The sequence below is a fragment of the Ixodes scapularis genome, unplaced genomic scaffold, assembly GCF_016920785.2.
Source record: "Ixodes scapularis isolate PalLabHiFi unplaced genomic scaffold, ASM1692078v2 PGA_scaffold6__148_contigs__length_123643588, whole genome shotgun sequence".
NCBI classification, from domain to species: Eukaryota; Metazoa; Arthropoda; class Arachnida; order Ixodida; family Ixodidae; genus Ixodes; species Ixodes scapularis.
Genome location: NW_024609881.1, coordinates 102305159 through 102325445, shown reverse-complemented (window position 1 = coordinate 102325445; position 20287 = coordinate 102305159). Strand labels below are relative to the sequence as shown.

The window sequence follows — 20287 nt, the reverse complement described above, 5'->3', positions numbered from 1 at the left end:
TGGCCTGTGCTACGTGAACGCCTACCTCGCTGTTAAAACACCTGTTACACCTTTATCTGTCACCCTATGAATTACAGAAGGGGACACACAAAATTGTTACCGCGCGATTGTTTATTGTCAATTGATGGGAAGCTGCTGCTCGGTTCATCACCAGGTGGGAGCAGAGCAGGCTGGATGAAAGCGGCTGTTTGTATTCAGGAAGGGGAGTTTTCATCAGTCTTTTCGCCCATCCGACCCAGACAGTAACAGCTTAGCTTCTTCTTAACCAGGTCGATGATGCACTTTAGAATCGAGTCTTTATTACTGCGCCTCCCAAAATAATCGTCGGATGACAGATCAGTTGAATGATAGGGCAAATCAAACATTGGGTACCAGTTGTAAACGAGACACCGGTCACTTATTGTGACCGGTGCGATGTGTGATAGCGTATTCGTCATAACTCTGAGGTAATATGGATGAGTAAAAAATCGTTATGAATAGCATTTCTCGACATTAAAGCAGCGCACGACAATGTAAGTCACGAAAAACTCTGGGTAATGCTATGAAAGTATGATTTAGATGCACATTTAATTAGTCTTTTACAAAGGTATGTAGAAATGACGAGGTTGTTGCAACATGGCAGGCTGAAATCATAGAACCGACGGAAATAGAAAGAGGACTCAGGCAGGGTTGTCCCCTCTCACCTCTACATTTTATGACATACCTGAATAGAATAAAAAAAGAAACGAGAAGATTGCAAATCAGGTTTTGATATGTCATATATGAAAAGAAAGGCAGAAGAAAACCTCGTTATACCAGGAATGTTCTACGCAGATGACATTGCACTGTTAGCAGATAGCCTGGATAAGTTACAGGAGCTGATTAAGACATATGGTGATGCCTGAAATTCAGTAGCGTCAAGTTGGGAATAATGGTTTATAAAGAGGAGAAAGGGGATGTGCTCAACATTCAAGATGTCTTAATAGAACACGCAGAGAAGTATAAGTAACTAGAAGTATGGTTGCATGAGGAAAAACAATACTTAGAAGAACAGAAAAAATGTGCTTAAGAAAAAAAATGAATGCAGCAATTATGAAGCATAAGGCACCAGGGAATTACCATACATATGAAGTTATTAAAAGAATATGGAAAGGAGTCATGGTGCCGGGGTTTCCTTTTTACAATGCGGTATTGTGCATAAAATCTGAGGTCCAGTCGAGCTTAGAGACCCGGCAGAGGAACGTCGACAGACTGGCATTAGGGGCGCAGGGGATTACACTGAATGAAGGAGTGCAAGGAGACATGGCCTGGACATCTTTCCAGGCCAGAGACGCAACCAGTAGTTGAAATTTGAATAAAGGCTAGACATAATTGAGGATTCGCGATGGGCGAAAAAGGTCTATAAGCATCTATACATGAAAAGTTTGAGCACTAAATTGACACACCAAACCGGAAAACAAAAACACTAGTCATCCTCAAATGATATTAATAAATGAGGAGGCTTGTAATTGTGCAGCGTCTGTGAAAGAATTTTTTGTCTTCCTTCACTCAACCTAATCTGAGTAGAAGGAGGAGGAACGTGACTAATGAGTGAAAACGTACACATGTAGGAAATTTAGGTTTTAATGTAGGCGTTCACTTGGAAGCAGAGGATCCACCAGAAAAATCAAAGCCCCTGCACTGGAACTTTAATATTGCCATAGTAAAATCAAGTGCAGAAAGATATTTGGCAAAAGTGCTGCGTTAGCATTCGGCTAGGCTTCGTGTCCAGTTAATACGTCGAAGGACACTCAGCGCCGGATTGCATTGCTGAGATGGTGCAATCCGAGAGGGATTACGTTTGCTACGTTACGTGGAGCAAGAGAAGGCTGTTAAAAAGCTCTGATCATTCCAGGTGGTGTTGAAACAGAGCTTCGCTAAGCTGAACATAAGTGCTCTTCGGGTTTCTTTGTCTCACTACCTTACCCAGAGTTCAGCAAGGGACCATAAACAGAGCACGAACGTCAAACGGAGTGCAGCAGATTTTTGAAGAACAAGGGTAGCACAATTTAGTGAGGGCAAGTAATTACATATCAGCTTGTGGTGCTTCATGGACGATAACGGTACACTCAGATGCTACCAATAAACAAAACAAAAATTGTCCTAACATAAAGCTAAGCTGAACGTTTTTAAAACTTGATTTTTTTATTTGTTGTATCACATATATTTACGCTCTTGACGTTTAGAGTCTGTGAAACTTGATCCACGGGCCGTTCGCTGGCGTAGACATCATGCCGTAGGGATCCATGTCCAATATTCCCTGTGAAAAACGTAAACGGTACACCATCCTTTCAGTGGAAGGTCTTCTTGGCCACATCAGCATTTTAATGCGATCTAGCCAACAAGTTAGCGCCCGTTATTTTGATATCAAAGTTTTGATTTGCTTATTTCTTGTACCATACACATCCTAACCATTGGAAGGAATTCTTGGAGTGAAGGCTATGAAAACTTGCATACGTTACAGCACTCTAAAATGCTGTTCGTCTACTTTCCCGCAAAACACTTGAGAGAGTAAATTGTTGCATTCTAGGGAGGGTAATCAGCGAAAGACACGGCTCACGATATGTTTACATTTAAAAATAAACTAGTCCGTTCTGTAACACCGATTGTAATTAAAACACAGGAACATCATTCTTAGCGTCACAGTGCATATTGTTTTAAAAGTCTATTTCGGGTCTCGTCATTCGCCGAGCTCTTTTCATGGGCTTTGCGAGGAAGAAGACGCACTGGATATTTTATAATCAAGGCCGTCTCTGTTGTATGTCTGCTCTTTTCTTTTTTTTGAAACGGCTGTTTAAATTAAAGCCAATGTGAAATTAACATGCCTCTCATGCGAGCCGTCAAACCTAATCTACGCAGTGTGCCCCTGTAGCTTTCAAGGTTTGAGAAACGCCCTGGGGAAAAAATCGGATATTTTTAGGTCGCGTTTCTGTTGTGCATCACGTCGTGTTCTTTCAAGCGCTTGGTTAGTGCCATTGGACAGACGCTGTCGAACGCCGACAGACGCTAGTTTACGCCCGTGAATCGTGCATCATGGGTCTCTAGGACGCCGCTTCACGTCAAACCTACATGCTCGCGTTTCGAGGACGCTAGCGGAGGCGCCTCTTTTGTAGCCGCGCCTCGTGGACGCTACAGCGTCCCTTTGCCGAGATAAACAGGTCTATTGTCATTGAAGACTTCAGTGGCAATAGGCTCTGCTTGGCGTGGGGCGAGGTTTCAGCATTTTATTATAGCTCCTCAGTCAATGAGGTTGATGCTTCAGCTAATAAAAACTCCGAGGAACGAATTACAAAGCAAGAAGCGTGGACACAAACACCACGCCCGGCGCTCTTTAATCTGGCTGCTAGTTACCATAACAAAATACACAATATGTGGATCCTTAGCACCGCATCCTCAATCTTGTATGACAGGGATTGTCAATACATGTTAATCAGTAACCTAGTTCTACATTTTTAACCCATCCTACTTCAGGGAACTTGCTAAAGTAAACAAACTACAGGAAGATGAAAATGCAGCCGTGGCCGATAATGCGGTTTTATGCTGTTTTTCTTATACGTTCTTTGACCTACTTATTGGCAAATTTTATCGCTCCGTATTCAATGAGGCTGCATCTCAGCGACTACGGAGCGATAATAAGATGCGTGGGTCTCGGCCACTGATCTCCCTTGTAGTAGGCTCCAACGCCGACCGCAAGTTCGTCTGCTTCTTTTAAAGGGGTTGGGGTGACGTCCGAACATCAAGCTCTGATTGGCTCTGATTAAAAGATAGTGGTTAGACTTCAAGGCAGCTTTCCTTGAGGTCTATCCACTATCCTGCAATCAAGGCCAATCAGAGCTCGGCCTTCTGACGTCACCACAACCCCTGCAAAAGATGTCAGAACGCCAAGCTCTTATCGGCCAATTGCAAAAAAAAAAGTCGGTGGACGTCGAGGCATCTACCATTGACGTCTACCCACTATCCTTTCAATATTAAAAGCCAATCAGAACTCGGCATCTTTCTGATGTCACTGCCACTGCTGCGCAAGAAGCGAACGACTTGCACTCCGCATAGCCTGTCTATGCCTTCGATGAAATATAGGGTGGTTCAAGTCACCAGGCTCGATCTAAAATGGACCGTAAAAATCGACGCCTGCACGTAGCAATGTAAACTTTTCGTCAAAGGTGTAATTCACAGGTCGGTTTTTTCTTGTAAAATTACGAAGCGTAGCTTTCTTTCTGTAAAAAATTAAGGCCAAGAAACTTTAAGGGTCTACGACGGGCAGCAACGCAGACGACAGGGGTTCAGTAGCGGGGTGTGTTTGGCGTTCGTATTGATAGATGGCGTTACATCCTTATCGCGACGGCTGTCGACCACCGAGGTTTATTAAAATGAAAATCATCTTTTTGAAATGCACCTTCGGTTAAAAAATAAATGCGAAAAATAAAAGTAAAACTTAAAGTAAAAAAACGCGTCTGCATAACGGCGGCGCTTTTGCTGCCAACGGATTTCGTCTGCGTGTCGTCTGCTATCTTTCGCCGGTCGGCTGCAACTTCAGACGCTGCTCCCGACGCCATCTATCAAGACGAACGGCAAACACAGCCCGCTAGTGGACTTGGTCGTCTGGGTCACCGCCCGCCGTAGACCCTGGCAAGTTTCTTGGCCCTATTTTTACTACGAGGGAACTTCGGTTTGTAATTTCACAAGAAAAAAAAAACTCTGAAATATACCTTTGACGAAAAGTTTAGATAGGTACGTGGAGGCGTCGATTTTTACGGTCCATTCTAGATCGAGCCTGGTCACTTGAACCACCGCACGACCCAGTTAGGAAGCTCTTTGATTCAAGGTACCCATGAAACTATGAAATACAGCTGGCTGGGCCTAGCTAGTACGACTCTGACGACAATGTCTGTGCCTTTCCTCTCAAAACTTCGTATCTAATAGAGCCAGGCAGCGCTGCCTAGCTTACGTCAGCATTGCTTTTAGGGGGTTATGCCACGTCACAGGACGAGCGCGGTGCTAGCATGAGCCGACGTCAAGACAGACGCGCTTGCCGCTTTGCGGGCGTCTCTGGGCGAGCTTCAGCCGATTTGTCACGACGTATGTGGTGGATCCACTAACAATGACGCCATACTCAGGTCTCTGTCTTCTAGGTGGCATGGGTCTAGCACACCGGGCCTTCATTTACTTCATCATGCGTACGGAGACTAACTGAGAACAATTGAAGTAGCGGAGAACTACGGACAAGTTCTCTTATCTTGGTGCTTTGAACTCTTCCGCGAGCTGTTCGCGGTGTCGCGACATTTTCCAAACAAAGCCTCTCTATGGGTGGTTTATCTATCATTTAAATATTGGAAGTGCGGTCTGCTGGAAACATGTGCAAAAAAAAAAAAAAAAATAAGGGCAAACTCCTTTTTTGAATGGACAGCATAAAAAAGCGGCCTAGAATATGGTTGGCGCTGCTACTCACAGAAAGCACAACATTGAACGAAAACTTCAAAGCTTATTCTAGATGAACACAGGAAAGGAGATTCAGCGGATCCGAGTGTGTGCGATAGGTACACCATCCGTGAGTATCAAGTTCAACCAGACGGTTTTTGTGGCCGCTTTCTCCTTCCCGTACATAGAAATGAGTTTTTCTTTTTTGCATTTGTGTCCGGAATTTCAAATTCGCAAAAGTTTAGTATGATGAATGCGCCAGCTAAGGACACCTTTCTGAACAGTTTATTTGTACCGTATTGTCTGGGCTATAGGGTGTGCAAGTTCGTCGTAAATCCCGGACCTCGTGCGTTTGTCCAGCCTCCAAGTCCGCCTACGTGTTTGTCCCCCCCCCCCCCCCCCCCCCCCCGACCTCAACCAATCATGGTGTACGCTTGGCTTCCTCGTCATCGTGCGTATCCTGCACGTTCTCAAGGATTCCTTCTGATTCTACCTCGAGCTCCTTCTTGAGGTTAGGTGCTGTAATGACTCCTTGACGAGCACTTCCTTGACGTATAATCAGCACCCGGTGTATAGTCCGCAGTGGCAAATTTGAGCTCAAAAATAAAAGTAATTTCTTTGGATATTTCGCATCCAGTGAATAATCCGCACGCCGTGGATAATCGGCGTATGGTGCTTAGTTGACTCGAAAATATTCTCATGCAAGGTGTGCCGTGTATAAGAGAGGTGTGTCTTGTTAGCTCACAAAGATGCCTCTATTATACATAAATCACCATAAACTTAATCTTTCATTCACAAAATCCGTCACGTCTCGTCATAATGAACTTACCTTACAAGAATAGAAAGTTGGACGAGTTGGTAAGAATCCATTTAAAAAACAGCGCGAAGGACACACGGACAAGAAGGAGAGACACAGGACGAGGCGCTGACTATCAACTATATATTTAGAAGAAACACAGAGAAATTCACGCGAGGACGACTTCGTCTTTTTCCTCTTCCACCAGTCATTCACCATTTTGCACGCAACATTGTAAATCATAACAAATTGAAACACACCAGTACACTAAATCACACCAGCACAGGTATACGTCCTCGCGTCTTCTTCCTCATTTCCTCTTTCTTCGATCTTCAATCTCGATCTTCAAGTCTCTGGTCATCCCATGTCCATAAAAACCATCTCACTGTCCACTAGGTTAATGGATGGTTGGCTCACGCACCCGGGTTTTCGTTTTGCTATATGGTAAGCTTCTACTACCTCCCTCGATAGCTGGTCTTGTGTTTAAACAGCACGTTTGTGTCGCTAAATCGTGGCTGACATCCACAATCCCGGCAGTGGACAGCTAAATGGGAGTACGCGTTACCTTTTAATGAACTGTGGTGCTCGCGTAGGCGAATGTTAAGACAACGTCCCGTCTGACCTATATAAGAGTGACCGCATGAGAAAGGCATTTCATATACGGTCCCCCGTATATGAAATACCTTTCTCATGCGGCCACTCTTATATAGGTCAGACGAGACGTTGTCTTAACATTCGCCTACGCGAGCACCACAGTTCATTAAAAGGTAACGCGTACTCCCATTTAGCTGTCCACTGCCGGGATTGTGGATGTCAGCCACGATTTAGCGACACGAACGTGCTGTTTAAACACAAAGACCAGCTATCGAGGGAGGTAGTAGAAGCTTACCATATAGCAAAACGAAAACCCGAGTGCGTGAGCCAACCATCCATTAACCTAGTGGACAGTGAGATGGTTTTTATGGACATGGGATGACCAGAGACTTGAAGATCGAGATTGAAGATCGAAGAAAGAGGAAAGGAGGAAAAAGACGCGAGGACGTATACCTGTGCTGGTGTGATTTAGTGTACTGGTGTGTTTCAATTTGTTATGATTTACAATGTTGCGTGCAAAATGGGGAATGACTGGTGGAAGAGGAAAAATACGAAGTCGTCCTCGCGTGAATTTCTCTGTGTTTCTTCTAAATATATAGTTGATAGTCAGCGCCTCGTCCTGTGTCTCTCCTTCTTGCCCGTGTGTCCTTCGCGCTGTTTTTTAAATGAACTACATTGAGAAACAAAATTACTGTATAGTCCAACCGCGTTGATAGTTTGCACAGCCGAAAATTTAAACATTTAAACATGGATAGTCTACCGACTATAGGACGGAAAATTACGGTACTTAATTTGTTCTCTTTCATAAGCGGTCTTTTTAAGGTAGAATAGTACTTGCAAAACTCGTATTTATGCCTCACAAACTAGCCCAAGCGCCTGATTCTTCAGAGTGTTTTTCCACGGATATATTTCGCTAACCAAGAAGTATGTGGATGGCATTTAAAATGCTCTCAATAATTGACCTGCATAATTCTTATGACACCATAATTAGTATAAATCAAAGTTCATGGTGGATGAAGGCGCTCTATGATGCTTCAGGTTAGTCCTTAAGGCTGTGATACATTTTTTTTTAAAGCGCTGCTCTTAGGCGCCCGTTTCCGGCTTGAGCGGCGTCGCCGTCGCCATTGGCGTCGCCGTTGCCGTTGGTGTCGCCGTCGGCGTAACCGCGTGATGCATTATGAGAAATGTCCCATAATGCACCACGCGGGGAGGAGGACGACGGCGAGGAGGGCGAGGGGAAGGGTTGGAAGAGGGAGAGAGGAGGAGCGGGAGGAGGAGGGGATGAGAGTAGGGAGAGGAGGAGCGGATAGAGGAGGGGGAGGAGGCAGGATGAGGGGGAGTGGAGGGTGGGAGCTTAAAGGAGGAGAGAAGGGGAGGAGGAGGGAGGAAGGGTATACCCTCCCCTCAGTACCCTTCCCTCCTTCTCCTCAAGAGCTTCGCTCCAATTCAGCGTTACAGGGTGTTGTAAACGTCTTTCATTTTTTTTTAATTTTGTTTTTACAGCATTCGAGATGACGCATACCTTCTGAGTTTCTCCAAGATCGAATCGAAAGCTTTGAACCATTCTTGCAAGGGTGTAACGAAGTTCGAGAACGGCCATCATGTATCCGACACAATTCCGGGGTCCGTGGCCGAAAGGCTGGAACGCCATCTTGTGAAAGTTTCCTATATTTTCTGGACTGAACCTGAAAATATTAATAAGGATCAGTTTGATTGATATATGAGTGCTGCAGTAGCATAGTGGTTCGGCCCAATTTTTTTTTTTTTTTGTCAGAGAAGTTTGGGTCTTTAAAGGGGTTATGACACGCTAAAAGTAAAATATGAGATTACAATACTGCTAAGACCCATTGTATGTTCCTATAATCCTGTTAAATTTGTTTTGAAAATGGCGCGATAGTTTAGTGGATAAATCGATCCGGGCGAAGTTGGAGACTGGCTACGTAGCCAGCCCCCCACGCGGTGTCCCCTTTCGCGCCCTCACAGACTTGGCTTTCTTAGCATCTCGAGCTTCAGCTTCCTCGTTTATCTTCCGCGTTTCGAGAATGCGGTCCGTGACGATTACGTCTACGGCATCGCTCGCCTTGTCAAAATGTTCGACAATGAACACAGCAGCAATAAAAGTGATTGCTATCAAGAAAACTTGGAAGTTGTTCATTTTTGACTGCGACTCGCTGGCTACCGGCTCCAGTGACAGCGAGTTACGGACGAACTCGCCGTGGTCACCGTCGTCTGGGAATATCTCGCAGGCGACAGGATAGAAGATGAACGGACCGGGGGCGAGAGCGAGAATATCGTTGGGGTTACCGAGTTGCGTGAGCGGTTTTAATCGTACCGCCGCGAGGAGAGCTGGGGCGATCATGGGGGCGCCTAAAATGAGAGAAGGTTCATGATCACGTGGTTTATGAATACCAAGGCGTGACTAACTTGGGCAGTGTTGCCTGATCGCCAGATGAAAATGATAAAATTCGTAAATTGATCATTGAAATTACCAGAGCTCGAAAAATCGCGTAACTTTGTGTATTTAACAAGTAGCCTAAGATCATTCCATTTTAAGAATAATCTATCCGTTTCATTTTTGTGTCATAACCCCTTTAGAGACCCTAAAAAGTCAAGTTAGAGCCAAGCTTCGCCTTTTTTTGTCAAGGTCTCTATCTTGGCTCAAATTAGCAGAACATCCCGACCGAAAAACCCATTATAACATTTTTACTATCTGGGCTATAAAACTGGACATGAACTGGGATTGTTTCTGGAAACATAAAATCTAGATTGACGACAAAGCTGTTGGAGCGCTTAAGTGGTTCGTAATAAGCCATATCACTGGCACGAGGACATCGAAGACGAGGAGGAAATCGGCCAGAGACGTCTTAAAAAGGAGCGCGTGGCAAGGAGCTGGCGGCCGGGGGAGCGCGTGGCCTGGGCGCGAGACGAGGCTCGTGCTTGGAACGGTTGAAAACGACACGTCAGATCGCATCGCTTGCAGCTTGTAGATGTATGTAAATAAAAGTTTGCTTGAACTTAACCATCGACGACTACCAGAGGTTCCTACACTGGTGCCGAAACCCGGGAAGAACGACTGAACGAAGGGAACCTGGTGGTTTACAGCAATTTTTCATCAAGCCAAGCCAGAACAATCGACGATCATGGACGTCCTCAAGAAAAAACGGAAGACGCATCGGATGCAAGTGACACGACTCACTGGTGAGGCCGATGCGTTACTACTCTTAGCTACGCCAAGCGTCAACGACCTCGAGGTTCTAATCGTCTGGCCCGCGACCAACTGAACGACGTGGACGCGGCGATCGAACCTCTGATCACGGGGCAAGATGCAGAAGCAAAGTTCACTCACGCGATCGAGTATTCGGACAAGATTGTCACGTACCTCACCAAACTCAAACAAAAGATGAAGAGCGCGGAGGGCAGCCACCCAGCAAGGGGAACATCGAACGGAGATCGGAACGGAGGATCCTCGGTGGCATCAAAAATCAAACTCCCAAAATTGAAACTAATCCAATTCAACGGGCACCTAAAGGACTGGCAACCCTTCTGGCAGCAATTCGATACCGCCATTCATCAAAATCCGGAACTCACGCCGTCAGAAAAGTTCAACTATCTGCGATCAGCGCTGACCGGCGATGGAGCAGCCGCCATCGGTGGATTGCAGCCGACCGCTGAGTGTTACGCAGACGCCATCGAGCTCCTGCAGTAGCGGTTAGGGAAGCAAGAGACGCTTATCCAGGACCACATGGAACGTCTCATGGACATACAGCCAGAGCCACCACAACGGAACACCCGAGCCCTACGGCGTTCATACGACACTCTACAGGCGCACATCAGAGGCCTTAGAGCGTTAGGGGTGGGCGAAGAGGCGTATGGAGCTATGCTCTACACAGTTCTTTTGCGAGTGCTACCGAGAGATATCACTCTCGATTTCAACCGGAAGATGTCGGCGGAGGAGACCGGGAATGCCAACGCCGCAAGGGCATCAATGACAGACGCCAGTTTAGAATCCGCCCCACAGCAAGTACACCTGAGGGCTCTGCGGTTTCTCCTCGACTCACGACGCATCGAGGTGGAGAGCCGCGAAAGGGCATCAAAGCACCAGCTGGAAGACGCCGTTGGTAAGCCCAGACCTTCTTCTTTGACGCATAGCTTTGTGAAGAGGTCAACGATCAACACTCAGACTCGGAGTTCCACCGCGGCGGCATTGCACGGCAGTGTGGACGTCTTAGAGTGCTTGCTTTGCAAGTCAAAAGCGCACCGAACACCGGAATGTAACGCAAGAATCGGGCTAGCGGAGAAGAAGCGTAGGTTGCAAGCAGACCGGAGGTGCTTCCGCTGCACGAAGGCCAATCACATGGCAAGATTATGTCGAGGAGCACCCAGCTGTGGCAGATGTCAAGGCAGACACGCGTCCACTATGTGCGACCCGAATTACGCGCCGGGAAAAACGTCCACCAGATCGAATGAGACAGAACCGAAGGAACCGGCACCGGTCGCTATGCATGTGCGTGGTAGGAACAGCAAGCCGGCAGTGCTCCTACAAACGGTTACTGCGTGGGCAGAAGGTACAAACAGAAGGAAGCTTGCCCGTATTATCTTCGACAGCGGCAGTCAGCGCTCCTTCATAACTGAAGAACTGTCTCAGCGACTGGACTGCAAATTGCTCGGGACAGAGATCCTCACAATAGGCGTGTTCGGGGGCGAAAGCACTGAACGTACGTTTCGCAGGGTTCAAGTAACTTTGCGAGACCAACACTGCAACAAAAGATATGACATCGACGCTCTCGAGACACCTACCATATGTGAGCTGGACTTTCCGAGCCCAGATGAAGCCATCGTGGCAACTTTAGAGGAACTTGGCTGTCTCGTGGGAGACAACATGACCGGACTGGAACAACGCGGCGTCGACATACTGCTGGGATCAGACCACTACTGGGGGTGCATCACAGGAAGAATTCATAGACTGAGCGGATGTTTGACTGCAGTAGAAACTGCATTCGGTTGGGCGGTCCAGGGACGGACAGGCTCGGAATCGACCATCGTGAGTTGCTCCCAGGCGACCGCGCTAATAGCAACGCTGCAGGATCTAGAAGCCACATCGGTTCTCCGACATTTCTGGGAGCTAGAAAGCGTGGGAGTTACCGACCCGCCAGTAGAGGATCCCTCGGACAGCGCCGTGAGACGAGAGTTCGAAGCCAACATTACGAAGACCGCCGGTAGATACGAAGTGGGCCTTCCATGGAAATCGGACGTAAGGCTGGCAGACAACATGGAGGTGGCAAGAAGGAGGTTGGAGAATCTACGTAAGAAGTTGACCAAAATTCCCGATTTCCTACAGAAGTATGACGAAGCGATTCGGCAATACCAAGTCAACGACATGGTGGAGAGGGTCGATGAAGAAACACAGAACGAAGGTGCGGCGAGGGTGTATTACATGCCCCACCAGGCTGTTCTCCGCGAGAACAGCAGCACCACCAAACTTAGGATTGTGTTTGACGCTTCCTCTCACGGCGCAAACTGTATATCCCTGAACGAAAACTTGGAGAGTGGACCGAACATGAATCCAAATCTCGTCGCCCTACTTCTGAGGTTTAGGACGCACCCAGTAGCGTTAGTGGTGGATGTGGAGAAGGCTTTCCTGCAGATCGGAGTCAAGGCGGAGGATCGTGACGCACTGCGGTACCTCTGGTACAAGCAACCGCCGATCCAAAATCAACCGGTACCAGAGGTAGAGACATGGCGAATGACGAGGGTGACTTTCGGTGCAACGTCAAGCCCGTTCCTTTTGGCGGCTACCCTGCGGCACCATTTCGCGGCGATGGAGAACACATACCCGACAACGGCCGAACAATTAAGCAAGTCTGCATATGTTGATGATCTGTTGACCGGAGCGAGCAACGAAGACGAGGCTAAGAAGTTGTACGCCGAGGCGAACGAGGTGTTTAGGCAGGCCGGTATGAGACTCCACAAGTGGGGTTCAAATAGTGCATCACTAGCGGAGGTGTTCGAGGAGGACGGCGCAGGCCAAAAACCACTCGGACAAGTCGCGAACGTGCTCAAGGTGTTCGGAGTGACTTGGGAACCCAAAGAGGACAGTCTCATGTTTTCGCCGGAGCACGTGATGGAGACTGCTCGCCACCAAGAAAATACGAAGCGCTTCGTGCTGCAAACGACAGCTCGCCTTTACGACCGTCTGGGATTCTTGGCACCCTTCGTCGTGAGAGCCAAGGTCTTGTTCCAGGAAATCTGGAAACTAAACCTGTACTGGGACGATGTGCTACCAGATCACCTGCAAGGCGAGTGGACCGGGTGATGCAGCGAACTTGTCGAGCTAGAAAGGGTCAAGATCCCAAGGTTTTGCGACGACGGATTGCAAGGCAAGGTGACCCACCGATCATTGCATATCTTCGCCGACGCCAGCACCGCCGCCTACGGTGCCATGGTCTACCTTCGCACTACCAACGACGCAGGAGCGACGACGACGACGTTATTGCTCGCAAAAGGCCGAGTTGCGCCCCTCAAGACTGTCACACTGGCGAGATTGGAACTGATGGCCAGCTTGATCGCCTCAACGCTGTCCAAATACGTTCAAACCTGTCTTGAGCTTGAGGTGAAGGAGGTTCACTTGTGTACGGATTCAATGATAACGCTTTACTGGATCAGGGGAGAGGCCTCCCGATGGAAGCTGTTCGTCAAGAATCGAGTGCAAGAGATCCAGAGAAATTGTGAAGGCGCGACGTGGCACCACTGCCCGGGAAAAGAATATCCCGCTGACCTCATGACACGAAGTCTGACCGCATTCCAGTTGGTCTCCAGTTCACTGTGGTGGTCGGGGCCGAGTTGGTTGCCACTGCCAGCGACAGAATGGCCCAAGGAAAGGTGCGGAGAAGTCCCTCGAGACGCCCTCGAGGAGAGAGGATCGAGAGCAGAAGCGTTTGAAGTCACAGTAACGCCCATTCCAGAGTTGATCGATATCTCGCGATTCAGCTCTGCTTCAAGGATCAATAGAACAACGGCTTGGATTTTTCGATTTCTCCACAACGTCAGGTCAACTGAAAGACGAACGGGACCACTGACAGCCGAGGAGATCGAGGCAGCGCGAACTCACTGGATAAAAGGAGGCGCAGCGCTCGGCGTTCGCTACCGAGCTTCGCCTTCCAAGACTTCGCCACTTTCATCGATCAGCGTGGAGTACTTCGCATTCGAAGTCGCCTCCAGTCCGTCAGCATGACGTATGACGAACGAAACCCGATCGTCCTGCCCAAGCAGCATCGATATTCAGCCTTGCTGGCAATCGACGCGCACCGACAGCTGCTGCACGCGGGAGTCAGACATACTCTCGTGCGGCTCCGTAACCAGTATTGGATTCTGCGGGGCCGAGAGCTGGTGAAGAAAGTGGTGCGTGCCTGCGAGACCAGTCAGCGCTTTAGCGCGACCCCCGCGAGTGCCCCCACGGGACCCCTGCCGGATGCCCGGACAACACGAGCGGACCCTTTCGAGGTAGTCGGCACGGACTTTGCGGGCCCCCTCTACGTCAAGGGCAAGGACCTCACATGCAAGTCCTACGTGGTGCTGTTCACGTGTGCAGTCACCCGGGCTGTGCACCTGGAGTTGGTTCCAGACCTGTCGACCCGGAGCTTTCTCTTTGCCTTCCGTCGATTTGTGTCGCGCCGAGGGCTGTGCCGCGTAATTTATTCCGACAATGCGTTGACCTTCAAACGAGCGTCGAAGGAACTCACGGAACTGTGGAAGACGTTGCGCCACCCAGACGTAGTCAACCACTTTGCGAACGCGGGTATCCAGTGGAGGTTTATTGTCGAGAGAGCCCCATGGTGGGGAGGATTTTACGAGAGGCTTGTGCGCTCGGTAAAGGTGTCTTTAAGAAAGGTTATCGGAAGGAACTGTCTGGACACAGAGGAATTGACCACCGTTCTGATTGAGGTAGAGGCCGTGTTGAATTCGCGGCCATTAACGTTTGTGCACGACGCGGTCGGAGAGGGGACCCCGCTGACGCCGGCCAGTTTCCTAGTTGGAAGGCGGCTGACGACACTTCCGCCGACGGGTTGGGACACGTTCGCTTCCACACCGGAGGAGCTTCGCGTGCTCTGGCGGCAGCGAAAACAACTGCTTAACCGATTTTGGGGAGCATGGAGGGAAGAGTATCTTCGAGAACTCAGATCAGCGTACGCCATTCAGAACAGGCAGTCTGCGCCCATCAGAGAGGGTCAAATTGTTATGTTAAAAGAGCCGCTTCCACGCCTGCTATGGAAGCTCGGGCGAGTAGAAAGAGTGTTCCCCGGCCGAGATTCTCGGATCTGGTCGTGTGAGATCCGAGTGCATCGCGGCACCATATTGCGAAGGCCAGTGCAGCTTGTGTATCCGTTGGAGTTAATGGAAGTTTAGAATGGACTTCCATCCATTCGGTGGGGAGTGTGTTGGAGCGTTTAAGTGGTTCGTAATAAGCCATATCACTGGCACAAGGACATCGAAGACGAGGAGGAAATCGGCCAGAGACGTCTTAAAAAGGAGCGCGTGGCAAGGAGCTGGCGGCCGGGGGAGCGCGTGGCCTGGGCTCGAGACGAGGCTCGTGCTTGGAACGGTTCGGAACGACACGTCAGATCGCATCGCTTGCAGCTTTTAGATGTATGTAAATAAAAGTTTGCTTGAACTTAACCATCGACGACTACCAGAGCTTCCTACAAAAGCGATAATAATAAAAAAATTCCCTGAAACCCCGATAGAATCCAGAGAAATTTCTAGTTCCATAATCGAGATAGCAAAAAGTTATACGGGGTTCTTTGGTAGAGATATGCCAAATTTAGGCTATAGTTGTGGTAGTTTAGATGTTATCTGGCATCTTTGGATCTAACATGCAAAACATGTGCTAGACATAGGCCTCACTTCCGGCTGTTTGGCTTTCAAGTGCAACTTGGGGCATAATTGTCAAACAAGTGCTAGATTTAGGCTTTATTGTTGGCGAGTCGGTTTATACGTGCATACTGGAATCAGGAGTGTCACTTCATAAATTATCTGGCGAGCAAAAAAACAAAAAACAAAAAAATAATAGTAGCACTACAGAAAAATACTCCGGCAGTAGCGACTTCGAGCAAAAGCGTATTATATCCCAGGTTAGGCACCGACGATTGGCAAGCTTGGGGAAAGTTACTTGTTTGTCTGGTGTAGTTCTTTGAAAAGCACTAGGTGAAGAATAGCATAAGTATATAATAATTGTGCATTGTGGTTTTGTTTTGCCAACCTTTTGTTGATACATTAAAGAAATTCCTATACATAGACAGATCTTCATGCCACACAGTGGTTTTCTTTTCATGACAATACAGGAAGATTTTATCAGGTAAAGAAGTGTGTTTCCAGTGCCTTGTACACATGAAGATATGTCATAATTTGCGTGTTTTTTTATTTGGGGCATATGTATATCAATAAGTGGGGTTCCCCAGGATACGTGGGCAAACCTAAAAGCCGGAAAAGACACGATCACATAAAAGGAGGATCTATTTGTGTTCTTGTGAGTTCATTCTTATGCACTATTGCATATAGCCACTTTCCATCATTTGGCTTATAGTTGGCAATGTACGAACGATGTATGAGTTTCAGAAAAATTCGCAAGTACTTTTACGATCAAAAGTGAAGACGATGAACGTGAAGTTTACTAAAACGGAATAAATTAAATCAGATTATAATGAAGACATATAAGAGCATCCGACATATGTTTTTTTTTAATTCTTTACATGCCTGCTCAAATAAGACTTCTTCAGTCAAAAACGCAGTTCAAACCAAAATACAGTTGTGAAGTATGGGCACACAATTTTCTATCACACCTGTTTTATTATAAAATTTTCCAGATTGTTTTCCCCTCCAAACCAACTTTTCATATCATATTCGAGAGTGACATTCGACCGGAAATATTTGCATTTAAGTAGAAGCTTCAACGATGTAAGAATAAATGAACAATTGGTCCAATACATTACCGATCAGGGTTGAACTTGTGGGGTTCTGGCCAGTACCTCGAATCCATGTGTACATGAAGCACTGGCGACATAATGCTCAAACCTGCCTTGAATTTCGTGCCATTATACTCGAAATCGTTTTTGGCCGCTCTTGTCATAAAACTGAAAGCAGAATAACAATGAGTGTGCGGGCGAGCCTTTGGATGATTGAATATAATGTGTACCAGGTCGGCGTGTTTCCGTGTTTTATGCGTCCTCCAGACGGGTTCTTGTTTTAGTGGGTTTTGTTGTTCATTGTGAAAGAACGTTTCTCATGGTCATATCCATTGTGCGAAAAGTGTGTATAGTTTGGATAAATGGGTCTCCCGGTTAAAAATTATTTCTGTTGTGAGGTCTTTCATTTGTTGGGTCGACAAGAAGAGTATCAGGAAAGATGTCCGTGACGTCAGCATCAGCTCTATGTAAGCAGCAAGAAAATAAATGATATTAATTGCGCTTGAGAAGGTTTCCTACTGTTGTCTTCTTTCGACTTGTGTTTATTAATTTTTTTATCAGTTTCAGCTGTAACATAATGACAAGGAACAGAAACTTTTAGTATTCATCCGACCGAAATCAATATAGATACTTATAATTTTAAACTACGCATAATAATTGAGAGGTGAGTAACCTCAGGTACAGACCCTTGCGGAGGCTGCCGTACAGCCTTTCTTGAGTAACAACCATTTTTCATACTGTATATTTTTCACTCGCCTGTGCCATGCCAATCTGTAGACCACAGGACACGACGTCCTTATGCAGCCTGGGAAATTAATGTTCAAATGCGGTGATTGTATGAAGCGCCCCAATATACCCTTTTGCATTTTGCGCGCTATTATCCGCTGCTTCGCCACTTTAGCCAGTCCGCTATTGTTTGGGCACGACCCTTGAGCATGTACTGAACACGAGGAATGTGCCAGTGGTTGGCGAAAACTCGGCCGAGCCACTATTGAAAACGAGGGCTATGTCAGTGTTCGGCAAGGACTTCCATCCAGACACGCGCTTCGTGACCAAGAAATGGCGGTCATCAGTGTTGCCTGATGAGCTGCTGAAAATGACCTATTCATTGTTCACTAGGCTTGTCCCCGAAGATACCGGCGGCGTCGAGGCGACGCCCCATTGTTGCTCACTTGCAATCCAAAGTCAACGGAAAAGACAGCGGCGACACTGCACAAACCAGAGTATATTTGGAACTTCCGTGCCTAATTGTGATGTTCTTGTATCGAAGAGATATTTTGATGGCCAAGGGGAATCGCGTAGTCGTGCTGACAGCAGCGCACTTTCATTTACAGTAGATTAGTGTTGCTACTAACTTGAAAAGCGGACAGTTGTAAACCAGGCGGTCGCAGTGCCCAATCCAAGTGTCTGTCGGCATTCATTTGTGAAGAGACAACACGCCCCCTGACTGCCACGGCATGAAGGTAGTGGCGTCTTTTTGAATAGTCAGAGCCCTTACGAGGCTGTTTTCGTCCGTACCTCAAGGCGACAGCGAGTTGGACAATGTGGTTGACTACAAGAATGACCTCCTTCGAAGAAACCAGGATAGCTAGCTGACCACGGCCTCGGCACTTATTTACTCAAGTCAGGAATTCTGACTTTTGACTTAGTGTGGTGCCATACCCAATGTCTTTGAGGGACTTGTTAGTGCCCCGTCATGACGAAGCAACAACTGCCTCAGATATCCAAAAAAGGTTATATGAGCCGTTCTCAGGGTTTAATTAATTATTTACACTTGGTTTAAGACAAAATACCCGGTATATAGCTCTTTCTGGTTTGATGTGTTAATCGATAGAAGCCTGGAACCATTCGGATATTACGGGCAGTATATGGGATTTAATTCCGGCTGTTCTGTGGTGCCCGATCACCTTGTGACCTTGTGATTGTCCTACGCAGCGGTAGTCAAGAGCGTGATGGCTCCCGATTATAGAAAAAAGCGCAGCTGGTGTAGCATCATCTCGCTGGAATGCGACGCAGCGCACTGGTGGCGGCCCGCGGTTGAGATGATTGAAGAGTAACTCGACAGCACTCTCGAGCAGCTGATTAGAGATTCCACTGGAATTCGACGCAGCTCACTGCTGCGGTCGCACTTCCAGGTAACAGAAGAGAATTTGCAGAGTAATTTCTACAAGGTTCTAGAATTTGGACTGAACGTATCTAAGAAACCGGGATAAGCAACGTGATTCATTATATAGTCAGAATTCCACCGAAGCCTGTTTACAATCTGAAGGTAAAGGAGTCCCGGAAACAAAAATTAATGTATTGTACTGATTGAACTTACGTGAGGGACGGCGGGTACATTCGGAGAGTTTCATTCAACACTTGTCCAAGGTACCTTAGTTTGTGCATCACTGTCTCATAACTGAGGCTGCCCTGTAGTATGAAGACTCCATGAGACAAAATACCTTCCCATACAGATCTCGTGTGTGTCTTCAATTATTAGCTATTACGCAATAGTTTATGTAGTTTTAATGGTGTTTTCTCTTCTCCCCTTCAGTAGAGTGTGGTTTCTATCATATATATATGTTTGTAATTTTTACATAGTGATGATATGAATAGCATGACTTTTAGAATCTACGTAATCAATTTAAAATGTTTATTGGCGGATTTGTAATAAACTTTAAATGAGACTTTAGCGCAGAGATGATTCAGTAAAGTTTAAATAAACTAGGAATATAACTTTGTACTCACCGATTTTGCAACTGCCTCGCTAACTTCCTTTCTGACTTTATCTTGAATGTCAGGATGCTTAGCCAAAAGGAAGGTTGCATAACAAAGTGATATTGATATAGTTTGAAAACTGCAATAAATAAGTAAACTTAATCGATCATCAGTGAACTGTCATTAAGTTTTCAACAGATGTATAATCATGTTGTCTACGGTAAAAACATGGTGGTGAAATCCTCAAACAGGAAAAATTCTAGTGGAGGCAAATGCGTAATGTTTAAAATAATTTGATGCTAACTATGCATTTTATATCCGTCTGTTGGTCAACATAGGTGATACCTGCTGAATTCCCAGTACTGAACAAATATTACAAATTATTATATTAGACATGTAATAAAAGATCTGGGTCAATAGCGCTAGCTCATGGAAACCGTTCGCTGGGGCAGGATTTGCTTTGGGCCGGTTTTCTTGACTCTTTTAAACAATCTCCACGTGAACAGCAGAGTCAACGAACTATCAAAGAAGCGCTTCAAAGGACAACAGTCTACTTGTAAAGAAAGTAACATGTATGCACATTTCTGTAAATATTCTTTTATTAATTGTTCTAGAATTGTTTAATTTCTTCAGAACGTTAATGGAATTTGGGCATCATTTGATATTCCCATTGGGAAATTCATAATGCGACAATCAGAATTCGTAGTCCATAACATGTTGGATGATTTGGTAGCGTTATTGCTTGACAGAGACTCAACAAATCAGCGATTATTGGTACCACATGGCTGGGAGTTGCTAAGTCCCA

The 20287-nt window shown here is 46.7% G+C and overlaps 1 protein-coding gene across 1 annotated transcript in view; it reads right to left on the bottom strand.

The window, feature by feature from the left end:
* Positions 1–2144: 2144 nt before the first annotated feature.
* LOC8024932 (cytochrome P450 3A14) overlaps positions 2145–20287 on the bottom strand; it is a 40434-nt gene continuing 22291 nt past the window's right edge. The window contains exons 10-14 of the mRNA XM_029967553.3: positions 19513–19621; positions 19103–19194; positions 16810–16950; positions 8346–8508; positions 2145–2278 (exon numbers count right to left, since the gene is read on the bottom strand). Coding sequence (XP_029823413.2) covers positions 2201–2278; positions 8346–8508; positions 16810–16950; positions 19103–19194; positions 19513–19621 — 583 coding nt within the window. The 3' untranslated portion in view covers positions 2145–2200. The remainder of the gene's footprint in view (positions 2279–8345; positions 8509–16809; positions 16951–19102; positions 19195–19512; positions 19622–20287) is intronic.